Source organism: Macrotis lagotis, chromosome 6 (genome assembly GCF_037893015.1).
Source record: "Macrotis lagotis isolate mMagLag1 chromosome 6, bilby.v1.9.chrom.fasta, whole genome shotgun sequence".
NCBI lineage: Eukaryota > Metazoa > Chordata > Mammalia > Peramelemorphia > Peramelidae > Macrotis > Macrotis lagotis.
Window position 1 is genome coordinate 71,605,603 of NC_133663.1, and position 17,582 is coordinate 71,623,184.

Sequence of the window (17,582 nt, forward strand, 5' to 3'; positions counted from 1 at the left end):
CTACAGGGAAGGGGGAACCTGGAAAGGGGAAGATAAAGGAAGATGGGCCTGATAAAGGGGAAGGTGAAGGCAATTGTGAAAATAAACTTAAAGTTAAGTTTTAGAAGAAAAGTCAAAGGGGACAGGGAGTAAAATTCTGGTGAGGAGGAATAAGAGGAAAGGAAAGAGAAAAATAAAAATGGAGAAAGATAGCATGGAGGAAAATACAGAATTAGTAACCTTTAACTGTAACTGAATGGGATGAACTGTCCCGTAAAACTGAAGTAGATAGAAGAATGAATTAAAAAACAGAATTCTACAATATGTTGTTTGAAACAGAGAGATACATACAGGGTAAAAATAAAAGGCAGGAGCAAAATACATTATACCTAGGTTGAAGAAAAAAAAGTCAGGACTAGCAATCCTGATCTCAGATAAAGTAAAAGCAAAAATCAATCTCATTAAAAAAAGATAAGGAAGGAAACATCTTCTTAAAAGGTACCACTGGTAATAAAGCTATATCATTACTAAACATGTATGCACCTAGTGGTATAGTATGCAAATTCCTAGAGGGAATTCGGAGTGAATTACAAGAAGACACAGACAGCAAAACTTTAATAATGGGGAACTTCAATCTCCCTCTCTCAGAACTAGGTAAATCTAACCACAAAAAAAAACAAAACCAAGAAGGAAGTTAAGAAGGTGAATGAAATTTGAGAAAACTTAAATATGATAGATCTCTGGAGAAAACTCAATGGGGACAGAAATGGATATACCTTTTTCTCAGCAGTACATGGCACCTATTTCAAAACTGACCACGTACTAGGGCACAAAAACTTTTTATTCAAATGCAGAAAAGTAGAAATAATAAATACACACTTCTCAGACCATGATGCAATAAAAATTATATATGCCTGACTCCCCTCAAAACTTCCTCAGCGGCATAGCATAAATTTTGGTATGAAGTCTCATTAGTATCATTTTCTTGGACATAATTATTGATTATTTCTATTACTGGCTGTTTGACCTACCCATTGTTTAAGATGAAGTTATTTAATTTCCAATTAGTTTTTGGTTTCTTTTCATGACCCTTTTTACATGTAATTTTTATTGCCTACATGAATAAAAAAGAGGAAGAGGCGATCAATGAATTGGGTATACAATTAAAAAAGCTAAAAAAAGATCAAATTAAAGATTCTCAATTAAATACAAAATTAGAAATTCTCAAAATCCAGGGAGAGATTAATAAAACTGAAAGCAAGAAAAACTAAGAGTTGGTTTTATGAAAAATCCAATAAAATAAAAAAGCCTTTGGTTAATCTGATTAAGAAAAGAAAGATCAAAACTGAAAAGGGTGAACTAAGCACCAATGAGGAAATTAAAGAAATAATACTGAGCTACTTCGCCAACTATATGTCAATAAATTATATAACTTGAGTGAAATGGATAAATATTTACAAAAATACATCTCCCCAGATTAACAGAAGAGGAAAGAAATTACTTATTAAATAATTCCATTTCAGGAAAAAGAAATTGAAGAAACCATCAATAAACTCCCTAAGAAAAAGTCTCCAAGTCCAGATGGATTTACATGTGAATTCTACTAGACATTTAAGGAACAATTAATTCCTATTTTTCATAAAATATCTTAAAAAAAGTAATTTTTGCCAAACTCCTTTTATGATACCAACCTGATACTGATATCTATACCATGAAGATAACAAAGAAAACAGAAAAAGAAAATTAAAGACCAAACTCCCTAATGAATATATATTTTTAAATTTATTTAAGGCAATGGGATTAAGTGACTTGGCCAAGGTCACACAGCTAGGCAATTATTAAGTGTCTGAGGTCGGATATGAACTCAGGTTCTCCTGACTCCAGGGCCAGTGTTCTATTCACTAAGCCATTTAACTGCACCTCCCCCCAATGAATATTGATGTAAAAATCTTAAATAAAACTTTAGCAATGAGACTACAGCAAATTATTACTAGGATAATACACCATGATCAGGTAGAATTTATACCAGGAGGGCAGGAATGGTTCAATATTAGGAAAATACTCAATATAATTGAACATATAAATAATAAAACCAACAGAAATCATACATTTATCTTAATAGATGCTGAAATATATCATTCATTCTTATTAAAAAAAATAGAAAATTTAGGAATAAATGGAGTTTTCCTTAAAATAATAAATAATATAGGGGTGGCTAGGTGGAACAGTGGATAGAGCACCGGCCCTGGAGTCAGGAGTACCTGAGTTCAAATCCGGCCTCAGACACTTAATTATTACCTAGCTGTGTGGCCTTGGGCAAGCCACTTAACCCCACTGCCTTGCAAAAAAGTCTAAAATCAATCAATCAATAAATAAACAAATAAAACATATCTAAAGCCACCAAGAAATATTATATATAATGGGAATAAACTCAGAGCATTTCCAAAACAAGAATGCCCATTATCACCATTACTATTCAATATAGTATTAGAAATGCTAGCTGTAGCAATAAGAGAAGAAAAATGAATTGAAAGAATCAGAACTGGCAATGAAGAAGCAAAGTTTTCACTCTCTGCAGATGATATGATGATATAGTTAGAGAACACAAGAAAATCATATAAAAAAACTCCTAAAAACAGCATTCAGTACAGTAGCAGAATATTTAAAAAACCCACATAAATCATCATCATGAACAAAGTCCAAGAGCATGAGAAAGAGAAATTGCATTTAAAGTAACATTAAACATTATATAGACATTATTATGTCAACATTAAATACTTGGGAATGTACCTTCCAAGACAAACCCAGAAATTGTATGAACACAATTATAAAGCACTTCTCACCCAAATAAAGTCAGATCTAAATAACTGGGAAAATGTCAATTGCTCATGGTTAGGCCTAGGTAATATAATAAAAATGATAATTCTACCCAAATTAAATTACTTATTCAGTGCCATGCCAATCAAGCTACCAAATAACTACTCTACTGAACTAGAAAAAACCAGTAACAAAATTCATCTGGTGCAACAAAAGTGCAAGAATAGCAAGGGGACTGATGGAAAAAAAATGTAAAGGAAGGTGGCCTACCTCTCCCAGATCTAAAACTATACTATACTATACTATACTATACTATACTATACTATACTATACTATACTATAAAGCAGTAGTCATCAAAACTGCCTGGTACTTATTAACAAATACAGTAATGGATCAATGGATTAGGATAGGTTCAAAAGAAACCACAGTAAATGACTACAGTAATCTACCATTTGACAAACCCAAAGATATCAGTTTCTGGGATAAGAACTCACTATGTGACAAAAATTGTTGGGAAAACTGGAAAATAGTATGGAAAAAAACTTGGCATAGACCCACATCTCACACTCTATACCAAAATAAGGCCAAAATGAATACAGGATTTAGACATAAAGGGAGATACCACAGATAAATTAATAGACCAAGAAATACTCTATCTGATCTATGGAAAAGGGATAAATTTATGACCAAACAAGAATTAGAGCACAATATACACTGCAAAATGAATCATTTTGACTATATTAAATTAAAAAGTTTTTGCACTACTAAAATAAATGCTGCCAAAATCAGAAAGCAAGCAGAAAGTTGGGAAACAATTTTCACAACTAGGAGTTCTGATAAAGGTCTCATTTCTAAAATATATAGAGAATTGCATCAAATTTATAAGGTTACAAATCATTTCCTAATTGATAAATGGTCAAAAGATATGAAGTTTTCAAATAAAATTAAAGATATATATATATATATATATATATATATATGAAATCATATGAAAAATGTTTCAAATCATTATTGATTACAGAAATGCAAATGAGGTATCACCTCACACCTATCAGACTGGCCAAGATAAGAAAAGGGTAAAAATGATCGATGTTGGAGAGGTTGTGGGAGGATTGGGACATTGATGCTTTGCTGGTACAGTTGTGAATGGAACCAACCTTTCTGGAGAGCAATATGGAACTATGCCCAAAGAGCAATAAAACTGTTCATACCCTTTGACACAGCCATTCCAATTCTAGGTCTATATACAGAAGAAATTATATAAAAAAGGTAAAGTCCTAAATGTTCCAAAATTTTCATAGTTCTTTTTTAGTGGCATAGAATTGGAAATTGAAGGGTTGCCTATCAATTGGGGAATAGGTAAACAAGTTATGGTACATGAATATTATGAAATATTACTGTTCTTTAAGGAACCATAAAGGGTTGGACTCTTGAGAAGCATGGAATGAGTTATGGGATCTGATGCTGAGAGAAGGGAGTAGAACCAAGGGAAGAATTTGCACAATACTGTGAGAGGATCAACTATGATGGGAAGCAGCTCCTCTCAGCAGTTCAGAGAGCTAGGAAAACCTTATTAGACCAGCTATGGACAATGTTATCCCCATCCAGGGGAAGAAAAACAAAACAAAAACAAAGAAAAAACAACCCTTCAGAATTAGATTGAACACTTTATAAAAATTATCTTATGTATCTCTTTCCCTTAATCCTAATTCCTCACACCAAAAATGACTAATAAGAAAATGTTTATATTTTGTATATAGGTACAGGGCGGCTAGGTGGCACAGTGGATAGAGCGCTGGCCCTGGAGTAAGGAGTAACTGAGTTCAAATGTGGCTTCAGACACTTAATAAAATTACCTAGCTGGGTGGCCTTGGGCAAGCCACTTAACCCCTTTGCTTTGCAAAAACCTAAAAAAACAAAGTTCAAAATATGTATGTACAATGCTAACCTGACTATTCACCACTGGGGGAGGGGGAAGGAAATTTTGTAACCTAAAAATATACATGTGCATATGGAAGAAAATAAATTTTAAAAAAACTACTGTTGTATGTAGTTAGAAAAATACATAAACAAATTTTTTTAAATTAAAAAAGTAAGAAAATAAAAGAGATGAGGGCAAGATCAGATTTAATTAGCTCTGAAATCCACCCCAGTCCTAGGTCTCTTTATCTGTTAAGCTAGTCTTGGCCACCAAGGAATGCAAAGGGAGGGGAAAGAGCAATTTTTAGATTGGTCAAAAAGATTATAGAATAAAAAGTCCAAGAAATTTCCTTGAAGGCACTTTAATAGTGAACACAACATATTTCAGTGGCATCTTATCTCAAGAAGGAAGCTGAAACCATTTGCTATCACCAAATAGCCTAAAATAATGATTTCTGTTCAAGCCAAGCAGAATCTCCCAAAATAATTTGTGAATTAAACCACAAATCATACACCCCTGAACTTTAAGCTACTTTATAATGATAATAATACTAAGTTCTTTAAAGTTTGCAGGGTGTTTTAGATAGGTTACCTCATTTGATATTTGCTAAATTGTTTTATAAAATCATAAAGTTACCTTGCAATAAAACTAATTAATTGAATAAGTTCTATATATTCCCACCAATAAAGTACTACACAAGGTCATTTATTGGCAAAATGGCAAGGTTCCCCCCCCCCTCATTTCCCTATTATCTTCTTTCTGCAAACTTTCCTCATCTTGAAGACTTATCTCCATCCACTCTCAATAAAGACCTTGGGGACTCTTCATTAGCAAAATTGAAAAAAAACATCTCATTTATTCATTTGTACTTGTTGATTAACAGAACAAGGCAACCGGGGCAAGTGTTATTCTGTCAGTCAGAGAATGTGACCCACTGCATTTTCCTATCAACATATTTCATAATTGGTTAAAAGTACAACTCTAAAATGAAACCACACTTCAATTTCTTCTCCCAGTAAGAATAATCTCTGATAATGAAAGCTATCTTCTAGGCAGGTCAATGTGCTATATAGATAATTCTCTAACAATTTCATCAAAATTGAAGAAAAGTGAAAGGAACAGAAACAACTATTTTTCTTCCTATGTAAGTGAATAAAGGGCACTTGAGGTCAGGTCAAATCAAATCAACAAGTTTCGAGAACTTGCTCTATGTCTCTGCCAGGCTGTAGGTATTGCCTCAGTCAGAAATGGCTCTGTGACTCTGGAAAAAAATCATCTAACCTCCTAGTGCCTCAGGCATTTGCCAAGACAATGAAGTCTTTCTTTGTGTCACCAGTCTTCATGCTAGTGAGTCCTTAATGAAATGTCTGATGAATAACTAATGATGAGTTGTGTGGAAGGTGACAAAGCTTTGAAGGGGAAATTTTCTTTATACAAATGAAATCTCAGCTCTAGTTTCTATTGCTATCTGGAAAGAAACTCACTTATTGTGTCATGGAGTATCCTGTCAGTCAGTGAAGCCCAAAGGCCTCTAAAAAGGCCTTTTAAAAAATAATATTTTATCTTTTCCTCTACTATATGTAAAGACAATTTTAATTTTTTTTTTAAATTTTCTCTTACTCCCTCATCTTCCTTTCCTCCCCCCCCCCCTTCTCCCCTCCCATACAGTAAGCAATTCAATAGAGGGTACAAGTTCAATCATGGACAACATATTACCATAATAGTCGTATTGTGAAAGACACAGACCCAAAGAAAAATAACCATAGAAAAATACAGAAAGCAAAAAATATTGTGGCCCAATATCCATTCAGATTCTACCAGTTCTTTGGGAAGTGGATAGAATTTTCCATCATGAGATCTTTGAAATAGTTTTGGATCATTATTTTGGTGTGGATAAATTGGTCAGAATTGATCATCACATGGAATTGCTATTACTGTGAACAATGTTCTGGTTCTGCTCATTGCACTTTGCAACAGTTCATATAAATTTTTTCAGGTTTTTCTGAAATCTGTCTCATCATATACCACAAAAGTCATTCCACAATTCATGGTAAGTCCCTGAATTTCTAACTCTTTCCCAATTCAAAAAGAGCTACTATGAATATTTTTATACAGGTAAGTCCATTCTCCCTTTAAAAAAATATCTTTGGGATACAGATCTAGTAGTGGTAATTGCAAGATCAAAAGGTACACAGTTTTATTAATCCTTTCGGAATAGTTCTAAATTGCTCTCTAGAGTGGTTAGACCAATGCATAAATTGACCAACAGTGAGTGAGTGTCCCAATTTTCCCACATCCTCTCCAACACCTATTATTTTCCTTTTTCTGTATAATTAGTCAATCTGTTAAGTGTGATGTGGTATCTTAGGGTTGTTTGCATTTTCATTTTTCTAATCAATGATGATGTAGAGGATTTTTCATATAACTATAGATAAGTTTTGATTTCATCTGAAAAGTGCCTGTTCATATCCTTTAAAGACCATTTTTATCAAGGAATAAATCATATTCTTATCAATTTGACTCAGTTCTCTCTCTCTCTATGTATATATATATATATATATATATATATTTATATATAAATATGTATATATATATTTGGGAAATGAGGTTTTTATCAGAGACACTTACTGTAAAAAGTGTTTCCCAGTTTTGTTTTCCTCCTAATTTTGACTACATTTATTTCATTTGTGCAAAACCTTTTTAATATAATCAAAATTGCCCATCTCTCATTTGGTCAAAAATTCTTCCCTTCTCCATAGATCTGATAGGTAAGCTATTCCGTGATTCCCTAATTTTTATATGGGCATCACTCTTTATGTTTAAATGATACTCATTTTGAATCTATCTTGGATGTAAGATTTTTTATACCTAGTTTCTGAACAAAAAATTTTTTTAATTTAAATTTATGTATTATTCCAACTACATGTCAACATAAATTTTCAGCATTCTTTTTAAAAAATTATTTTATTGTTTCAATTACATGCAAAAGGAATTTTTAACACACATCCAAGTTTATGAATTCCACATTTTTTTCTACCACCCTCTTTCCTTCCCATGACAGTGATCAATGTTAAAAGTTGTACATGTACAATCATGTTTAACATATTTCCATATTAGTAATGTTGTGAAAGATGAATTTGAGCTAAAGGGGGAAAACCATAAGGGAAAAAATATAAAAGATAATTTAAAAAGTGAACATAGTATGCTTTGCTCTGCATTCAGACTCCATAGTTTTCTCTCAAGACATGGGTGGCAATGTCCATTAAAGGTCTTCCAAGGTTGTCCCAGCTCTCTGAACTGCAGAGAGGAGCTAACTCCATCAAGGTTGATCAATTCAGTGTTGCTGTTAACTTATACAATGATCTCTTGCTTCTGCTCACTTTACTCAGCATCAGATCATTTACGTTTTTCCAGACTTTTCTGAAGTCCAGCTGCTCAGGGTTTCTTAGAGAACAATAGTATTACAACACATACATATACCAAAACTTTTCCAGTTATTCCCTAATTGATGGGCATCCCCTCAATTTCCAATGCTTTGACACCACAAAAAGCACTGCTATGTTATTGGACACAACATTCATTGTTTTTTAAGATTATGAGACTTACATTTTTCTCCCTTCCTTCTCCCCCCTCAACAGCAAGTAAGAGTTCTATTAAGTTATACATGACATGTAAATGATAAACCTATCTTGCTTCTGTCAAACTGTTTTCCAGTTTTCCCAGATGTTTTTGTCACATAATGAGTTCTTGCCTCAAAAATTGGGGACTTGGGGTTTATCAAACACAAGATTACCAGGGCCATTTATTACTATGCCTGGTGAACCTAACATATTCTACTGATCCCCCATCCTACTTCTTAGCCAGTACCAAACAGTTCAGATGATTACTACTTTATAATGCATACATATATAATATGGCTAGATCACCTTCCTTCACAATTGTTTTCATTAATTCCCTTTATAATTTTGACATTTTGTTCTTCTAGATAAAGTTTATGATTTTTTTCCTAGCTCAATAAAATACTGCTTTGGTAGTTTGACTGGCATGGTATAGAATAAATTAATTTAGGTGGAATTTTCATTTTTATGAAATTGGTTCAGCTACCTATGAGCAATTAAGATTTTTCCAGTTGTTTAGATTTGACTTCCATTTGTGTGAAGTGCTTTGCAGTTGTATAAATGTATTTCCATTTAATCTTGGCGAATGATAGTTTTGTTTCCTCATCACCTTTCCTAATTCCTTCAATTTCTTTTTTCTTCTCTAATTGCTGTAGCTAGAATTGCTAGTACAGTATTAACAGTAGTGGTATTGGGCATCCTTGATTCACCCTTGAGCTTATGGGGAAGTTTTCTAGTTTATTCCCATTACAGATGATTGCTAATGGTCATTTTAAGGAAAACAGCATTTATTCCTATGCTTTCTAGTGCTTTTAAATAGGAATGAGTGCCTTGTTTTGTCAAAAGCTTTTCCTGCATGTATTGAGATGATCATATTTTTTGTTGTTGGGGTTTTTTAAATATAATCAGTTATGCTGTTAGTTTTATTAATATTGAACCAACCATGCATCCCTGCTATAAATCCCACATGGTCATAGTGAATGACAATATATTGCTGCATTTTCCTTGCTATTTAAAATTTTTCTATCAATATTCATTTGGAAAATTAGTTTACAATTTTCTTCTTCTGTTATTGTTCTTCCTGGCTTAGATATCAGCAACACATTTCTATCATAAAAAGAATGATAGACTCCTTTGCCAATTTTTCCCAAATGCTTTATATAATACTTGGAATTAATTGTCCTTTAAATATTTAGCATTCATTTGTGAACTCATCTGGTGCTGGGGATTTCTTATTAGGGAGTTCATTGATGGCTTGTTCAATGTCTTTCTCTAAGGAAGGGTTATTTAAGTATTCTATTTCCTCCTCAGTTAAGATAAGCAATTTATATTTTTGTAAATATTCAATCATTTCACTTAGATTGTCAGATTTGTTAGTGTATATCCAGGAAATGATTGCTATTTCCTCCATTGGTGGTGAATTTACCCCTAATATTTTTGATACTGGCAATTTGTTTTTTTTTTTAAAATCCAACAATTTATCTATTTTAATGTTCTTTACCTCTTCCCTAAAATCAGATCCTAGTATTATTTATAAATTCCCTGATTTTTACTTTCAATTTTATTAATATCTCCTTTGATTTTTCAGAATTTTCAATTTGTTCTTTTGTTTTATTTTTTGTTGTCTCATTGTCATCTTTTGATAAAATTGATTGCTTGTAAGTTTTATTTGAATTGCTCATTCTTTAAGATTAAAATTATTTAGTTTCCAATTAATTTTTAATCTATCTTTCCAGGGTCCTTTATTACATGTAATTTTTGCTGCATTACAATCTATAAAATGATGTATTTAATATTTCTGCTTTTCTGGTTTTGATTGTGAAGTTTTTAACATCTTAGTGTATTCTTTTCCATCTCCCAATTTTCTCTATAAATCAATCATACCTAATTTTGTTAAAGTTCTATTCACCTCAACTTCTTTCTTATTTTGTGGTTTTATTTATCTAGTTCTGAGAAGGGAAAATTGAGGTTCCTCCCCTGCCCCAATATAATTTACTATTTCTTCCTGCAATTTACTTAACTTCTTTAAAAATCTTGATGCTACTTCATTGGTATATGTGTTAAATACCAATATTTTTTCATTGTCTATGGTATCTTTTAGCAAGATGTAGTTTATCTCATTTAATTAAATCTTTTTTGTTTTTGCTTTGTCTGAGAACATAATTGATAGCACTGCTTTTTTTTTAAAAACTTCAATTAAAGCATAATAGAAAATAACAAAGCCTTTTTACCTCTACTCCACGTGTCTTTTGGTTTCAAATGTATTTCTTGCAAATAATATATTTTAGGATTCAGGTTTTTAACTTCTATGAGTTGAGTTCATCACATTCACAGTCATGATCACTAACTATGCATTTCTCTCCATTCTATTTTCCTTTTTTTTTTTTTTTAAGGTTTTTGCAAGGCAAATGGGGTTAAGTGGCTTGCCCAAGGCCACACAGCTAGGTAATTATTAAGTGTCTGAGACAGGATTTGAACCCAGGTACTCCTGACTCCAAGGCCGGTGCTTTATCCACTACGCCACCTAGCAACCCCATTCTGTTTTACATATTTATCTCTTTTTCTCTTTCTACTCTTGCCCTCCTCACTGTTTTGATTTTGACCATGGTCTCCCTCAATCTACCCTTCCTTCCCTCCTACTTCTCTATAGAGCAAGACAGATTTCTATACCCAAGTGAGTATGAATATCTATGTTAATCCCAGTTAAGTCCAATCTGATGAGAGGAAGGTCTAAGTGAGGCTTGTCCTTTTCCCTTCTTTCCTACAGGTCTTTCATGTCTCTTCACGTGAGATAATTTACCCCATCCTACCTCTCTTTTCACATCCTCTTTTTCCACCCCCCTAATTATTTTAATGTCATTCTAGCAAAGTCAACATATACCTGCATCCTCTATGTATGATTCTTTTAACTGCCTCAATAGTGCTAACAATATTAAGAGTTACAACTATCATCTTCCCATGTAGGGATGTACACTGTTTAATCTTATTGACTCCATTATGTTTTCTCTACCATTTATCTTTTTATGCTTCTCTTGAATCCTTGTATTTGAAAGTCAAATTTTCAGTTTACTTGAAATTTTTACCAGGAATGCTTAACAGTTCTTTGTTTCACTGAATACCCACTTTTTTTCCTCCTGAGGAATTATATCAGTTTTGTTGGGTAAGTGATCCTTGATTATAACCTAAGCACCTTTGACTTGTGGAATATCATATAGTAAGCCTTCTGCTCCCTCAATGTAGAAATTTTAAAATCCCATAATAATCTTGAGTATGGCTCTTTGATAATCTGAAATTGTTTCTTTCTGACTGCTTTCAGTATTTACTCCTTTATCTCAAGCTCTGGAATTGGGTTATACTATATATGATATAATACTTCATTTTGGGATCTTTTAGGAAACCACCAATGGACTCTTTCAATTTCTATTTTACCCTCTGGTTCTAGGATATCAAAGAAGTTATCCTTACTAATTTCTTGAAAGATGATGTTCAGATTTCCTTTATGAGAACCTGGCTTTGAGGTAGTCCAATTATTCTTAAAATATCTCTCCTGGATCTATGTTCCACATCAGTTTTTTTAATGAGATTTTACATTTTTCTACTTTTTCATTATTTTGATTTGATTTGATTGTTTCTTGATGTCTTATGAAGTTATTAGTTTCCACTTACCCCATTCTGATTTTTGAGGAATTATTTTCTTCAGTTAGCTTTTTTACCTCCTTTTCCATCTGGCCAAATCTATTTTCAAATAATTCATTTCTTCAGTAAATTTCTGTACAATTTTGTTCATTTTTTGCACTTCTTTTACCAAGCTCAACTCTTTTTCCATGATTATTTTGCATAACTCTAATTTTCCCAATTTTTCTTATATCCCTCTTATTTGATTTTTTAAAATCCTTTTTGTCCTCTCCCAAGAGCTTTTTTTCTGGACTCGAGACAAATTAATATTTTTTTTCTTTTGAGGTTTCACAATCAGGCATTTTGACCTTGTTGTCCTCTTCTGAGATTGTTTTGATCTTCCCTGCTGTCACAATAGTTTTTTATAACACAACTTTTACCATTGTTTTGGTTTTTGTTGTTTTCAAGACTATTTCATGTTTTTTAAAGTTGAGATCTGGGCAGCACTGTCCCAAGCTTCTTTTGCCAGGGACTAGGGCCTACTCAACTGAGGACGCGGATGGCCTCAGATACTGGCCAGAGCTGGGGCTAAGAAGTTCCCCAAGACTTGACACTGCCTATAGTTGTCTGTACACCTTTTTATCCTGGTGAGACAGTCCTTTCTGCAGACCTTCTAAGTTGTTTTGGGATGAAAAATTGTTTCACTTCATCGTTTTCTAGGTTTTACCATTCCAGAATTTTTTTGAAGGGCTATTAAGGTTGTGTGGAGGGTAATGTGGGAGAACATAGGAAAGTCCCTGCCTTTTCTCTGCCATCTTGGTTTTGCCTCTATCAAGAATGTTGTCTTAAAAGTATATAATAAAATATATAGGATTACAAAGGGAGCAAAGTATATTAAAATAATTATCATTTTTTTTAAACATTTATAGACTGAAGACTAAAAACTCCTGTCTTAAAATATTACCATAACCTGATCTTACTATCTTCAAACTTTTACCTGTAATTACAGGATGAACTTTCCATTATTAAACAAAATTTCAGATAACCAGCAAACAACTATTGAAATGGGAGGATAAAAGGAGACTAGTTACCCTGGAATTAAACATAGCTCTCAAGGTGTATCTGGTATCATCTTTTAGGGGGACCTGAAGAAACTCTTAATTTTTTTTTCTTTTTTTGATTTTTGCAAGGTAATAGGGTTAAATGACTTACCCAAGGTCACACAGCTAAGTATTAAGTAAGACTGAATTTGAACTCAGGTCCTCTGACTCCAGGGTTGGTGCTCTATCCACGGTGCCATCTAGCTGTTCAAGAAACTTTTTTTTTTTGGCAAGGCAATGAGGCTAAGTGGCTTGCCCAAGGCCACACAGCTAGGTAATTATTAAGTGTCTGAGGTCAGATCTGAACTCAGGTACTCCTGACTCCAGGGCCAGTGCTCTTATTCACTGTGCCACCTAGCTGCCCCTAGAAACTCTTCTTAAAAAATTTGTTTCTTTTTTAGTATTCCCATTTTTTAAAATTTTAAGATCTATATCCTCTCTGCTCTCCCCAACCCTTCTCCAACTTTATTTTTAAAGGCAAGCAATTTATCAATTATACATGAGAAATCAAGCAAAATGCATTTCTATACTAACCATATGCCAAAACAAAAAACCAAGAAAAATAAAGGGAGTAAATTATAGTTTAATTTGTACTCAGAGTGCACTACTTCTCTCTTAGTATTTTTCATCATGAAACACTGAAGCAATTCTTAAGTGAAGTACATGGTTTAGGAACCCTTAAGGGCCAGTGTGTGACTTTATGTCTTCCAGGTTACTCTCCTACTTCCTTGACTAGCATGATCCTACTCCACTGATGCAGTTATATACTTAATCCTTACACTGATTACCCAGGGCATAAGAAGTCTACATTCTTATGTCACTGGCTTCTTCTAGTCTAGAAATTCCTTCTTTCCTAAAGCATTTCCTTCTACTACTTTGAGCTGATTCTCTCCTTTAATTTAAAACTGAACAACTGTCCTTCCTGCTCATTGTACCCAAGTCTCACAAGCATAGAACTTATAAATCTGACACGATGTCATTATTTATTTAATGATTTTTATGCTAAAATCACTTTTTTTGGATACTGGAGCATATCTCAGTGCCTACCACAGAGCCATGCATGTAATAAGTACTATTTATTAAACTGAATTGAAATGTTTATTGAATTTCTACCTTCAATTAATAAGTTTTTAAGAAAGAAGATCTATTGGAATAGATCTTTATCAACAGAAATTACTGCTATATATTTCACTGAAATGTCTTCTCTAAAAGTAGAAAGCAAGCAACCATATCATTCACAGGAAAATGGCATGAAAAAAAGCCAGGAGTCCCAAGGTACAAAAGGAATTAACTTTTTATTAAATACATTTAAGAGAAAAAGCTTGGCCACTTCTCTTCAAGAGAGATATCTGAATTTTAGTGGTTTTGCTTCTTCTCTGAGTTTTTTCCCTTCCCAATTTCTGTCAAGGGCACTCCCATTCTTCCAGTCACTCAGGTTAGCAATACTGGGGACAACTCACTCCTAGCTTTCCCTCCCCCACATTTCACCTCTTCACTCCCATAGCTATCACTTTCTCCTCAGACTACTGTACAAACCTTCTCTTCAATCTCCCTGCCCCAGTCCATCCTCTACATAGCTCCCAAGATGCTGTTTTGAAGACAGGGTCTGATCATATTAGTGATAACTAATTACTATAAATTCCAGTGACTTCCTAATGCCTCTAGGTCCAAATAGAACCTCTTGTACTTGTCATTTAAAGCTTTTACAACTTGGCTCAAACCCAACTTCCCAGTCTTATTCTATTTCCATGTACACTTTGCACAGTACATATTATATTCCCCTTTATGCTTTCATTGGTCCAGTCAGATAGACATACTATTTCTCATTCCCTCTATTGTCCCTGGACATCGCTTGGCTGATTCCAAGCCTTGAACACACCTCCTTCTCCCCCTGAATCTTGGAATCATGTGTTGCCTTCAAACTCAGCTCCAGCACTGGCTACTACAGGAAGTTCTTCTGATGTCCAGCTGCGATTCCCTCCTCATATCCCTGCCCTGCATCAACTCTGTATACACTTATAGAAAACATTGCTTACTCTCTCCGGTCTCTAGGTCAAGGCAGCTCACTAAAACTAGAAATTTCAGAGAAGGTGCACCAGTGCAGCTCTCTAGGCTCGAGGGGCTGTACACTCACACACTCAGGTTGCCTCCCACGTGAGGTGAGCTTCCAGGGGATGAGGGCAGTGTGATGTTTGTCTCTGATCTCCAGAGCTAGTCCAGGACCTGACCCAGATGGGCCTGTCCTCAACTCTAGATGAGGAACTGACAACAGCCCTGTGAAGTAAGTGGGCTGGGGGGGGGGGGGGGGGGGGGGGGGGGAATCCTCATTATACTGATAAAAAAGCCAAGACCTTGAGTTTCTATCTCTCACCTGAAACAACCTCTGGAACTGAGGATTTGGAATTTTAGAGGTTTGGAACATGTCTTCAATGGTGTCCTCATCAACATCATCTTTGTTAACCAAGCTCATGGAATCAATCAAAGCATCAACTGCAGACAGCTGAGCCTCTAAAATCAAGGATAGAGAGTAAAAACAATTATTCCCTCCTTTTTAGTTCACTAAATTCTTTTTTGCTCTCTTCCATTCACAATAATGTTAATGGCATTATAGTAAATCACAAGAGTTTATTTTAGTAGTGACCAGTACATTCAGATAGAATCCAACTCTGAAAAGAGTCCACTAATAAATCAGTTATCTTCAATGAGCTAAACATTCTAGTGATGCGACAAGTCCTTTATAAACTTCATCAAACCCTAGCACCACCTTATATAGGGAAGGTACTTAATAAAATACCTGCTAACTATTTTCTACCAATCTTTTGGTCTTTTCTTTTCCAAGTGGGTCAGGCAAAAATAAAATGAATAAAAGGTTTCTAAATAAAAACACTTCTGGTTAAACAGTTGCATACATCTATTATTCTCAGTTTGATGTGGTATGGGGCATTCACATGAAACAATTAGTTCTGGGTCATTATCAGTCACTAAACAGAGATTAGCATTATTAAATGCCTGTTTCTCATCTTCTCTTGGCAGAGTTACTGTAAAATGGAGCTAAATACCTATTTGGATAATAAGAAGTATTTTGGGTGTCTCCTATCTTCCTCCTTTCCCCCTCTATTCCTTTCTCCCTTACCCATCCCTCATTTATTTTTTTGAGACTTTTTTTGAGTGACCCCCAAATCATCCAGGTTAGGAGTACCAGGCTATTCCTGGCCAGGTCCCATTAAGATAGGCATATGAGCTTTGACCTGCTCCACTTTCCATTTCAACTTTTGTTAGGCAACCCAGTGGCTGCAGGCTTACCATACTAATTCCAAATTTAATGGGGATACCTGACTGATTTATCCCCTTGTAACTTCAGCTCTCCTGAACTCAAGCTATCCTTCAGGCTCGGTTTCCCCAATAGCAAGGATTTCAGGCTTGTTCCACTACATTCAGATCCCTTTTCTAACATAATGTCTAGGCCACTCTTCTGATGTACTGTGACTTTTTAAAGCAAGTTAACATTTATTGTTTTTAAGTGATTACAGGACCATCAAGCCATGGGCTCATGGTGGTAAGCAATATCTATTTCCCTACAGAATATTTCTTTCACTCTCACTTCTTTTACAATAAGGTCCTATACCTTGCTAGGTACTATATCCTTAGTCATTCTTAACAGATGCCGATTGACTTAAATAATCCAGTTTTCATACAGGGAAGACACAAAAAAAACAAGTCAGTTTATAGGACAAAAGATGGATAAGCCAAATGACTTTAAATGCTTTAAACCCTGCATCTCCAAAAGAGATGTGGCCCTGAATAAACTGATAATCATTCAAACGATCTCTCTACAATATTCTCCTTCTAGAGAAAAGGGAATAACATTTACATAGCACCTATTATGTGTCAGGACTTAAGCTAAGCACTTTATAAATGTTTTCTCATTTGATTCACAGAACCACCTTGAAGGTAGATGAGGAAACTGAGGTTAAACTGGGTTAAGTGACTTGTCCAGGGTCACAAGGCTAGGAAACATCTGCGGTCACATTTGAACTCGGGTCTTCCTGACTCCAGTGCTCTATCCACTGGATCACCAGCACCCTTTGCTTTTTTAAATTTATTTTTGAGGTAGTAGAGTTAAGTGACTTATTCAAGGTCACAGAGCTAGTAAGTATAAAGAATCTAAGGTCAGATGTGAACTCAGGTCCTCTTGACTTCATGCCCCTTTCTTTTAAAAAGGAGTTCAAAGCTCAAAAAAGTCTACGGTTAGCAAGAGCTAAAGACAAAATATACAAAAACTACATAGGTCTGATATTCCACAATGGCAGATTCTCCTCTATGTCCATACAGACACCTGCATTCTTATCATCCTCATCCTCATCATAGCTAACTACCATGTGTTAAGAATCATGCTAGGCACTTTACAATCATTATCTCATTTGATCCTCACAACAACCCTGGGAGGTAGACACTATTATTAGCCCCATTTTATAGATGGTAATAGGCAAAGATAAGTTAAGTGACTTGTCTAGGGTCACCCCACTAGTAAC

General features: G+C 34.4%; 1 protein-coding gene across 4 annotated transcripts in view; it reads right to left on the minus strand.

Annotated features, from left to right (window-relative positions):
* XRCC5 (X-ray repair cross complementing 5) overlaps positions 1-17,582 on the minus strand; it is a 133,124-nt gene that overhangs the window by 83,552 nt on the left and 31,990 nt on the right. For all 4 annotated transcript variants that reach the window (XM_074191416.1, XM_074191417.1, XM_074191419.1 and 1 more), the window contains exon 13: positions 15,422-15,558. In XM_074191416.1, coding sequence (XP_074047517.1) covers positions 15,422-15,558 — 137 coding nt within the window. The remainder of the gene's footprint in view (positions 1-15,421; positions 15,559-17,582) is intronic.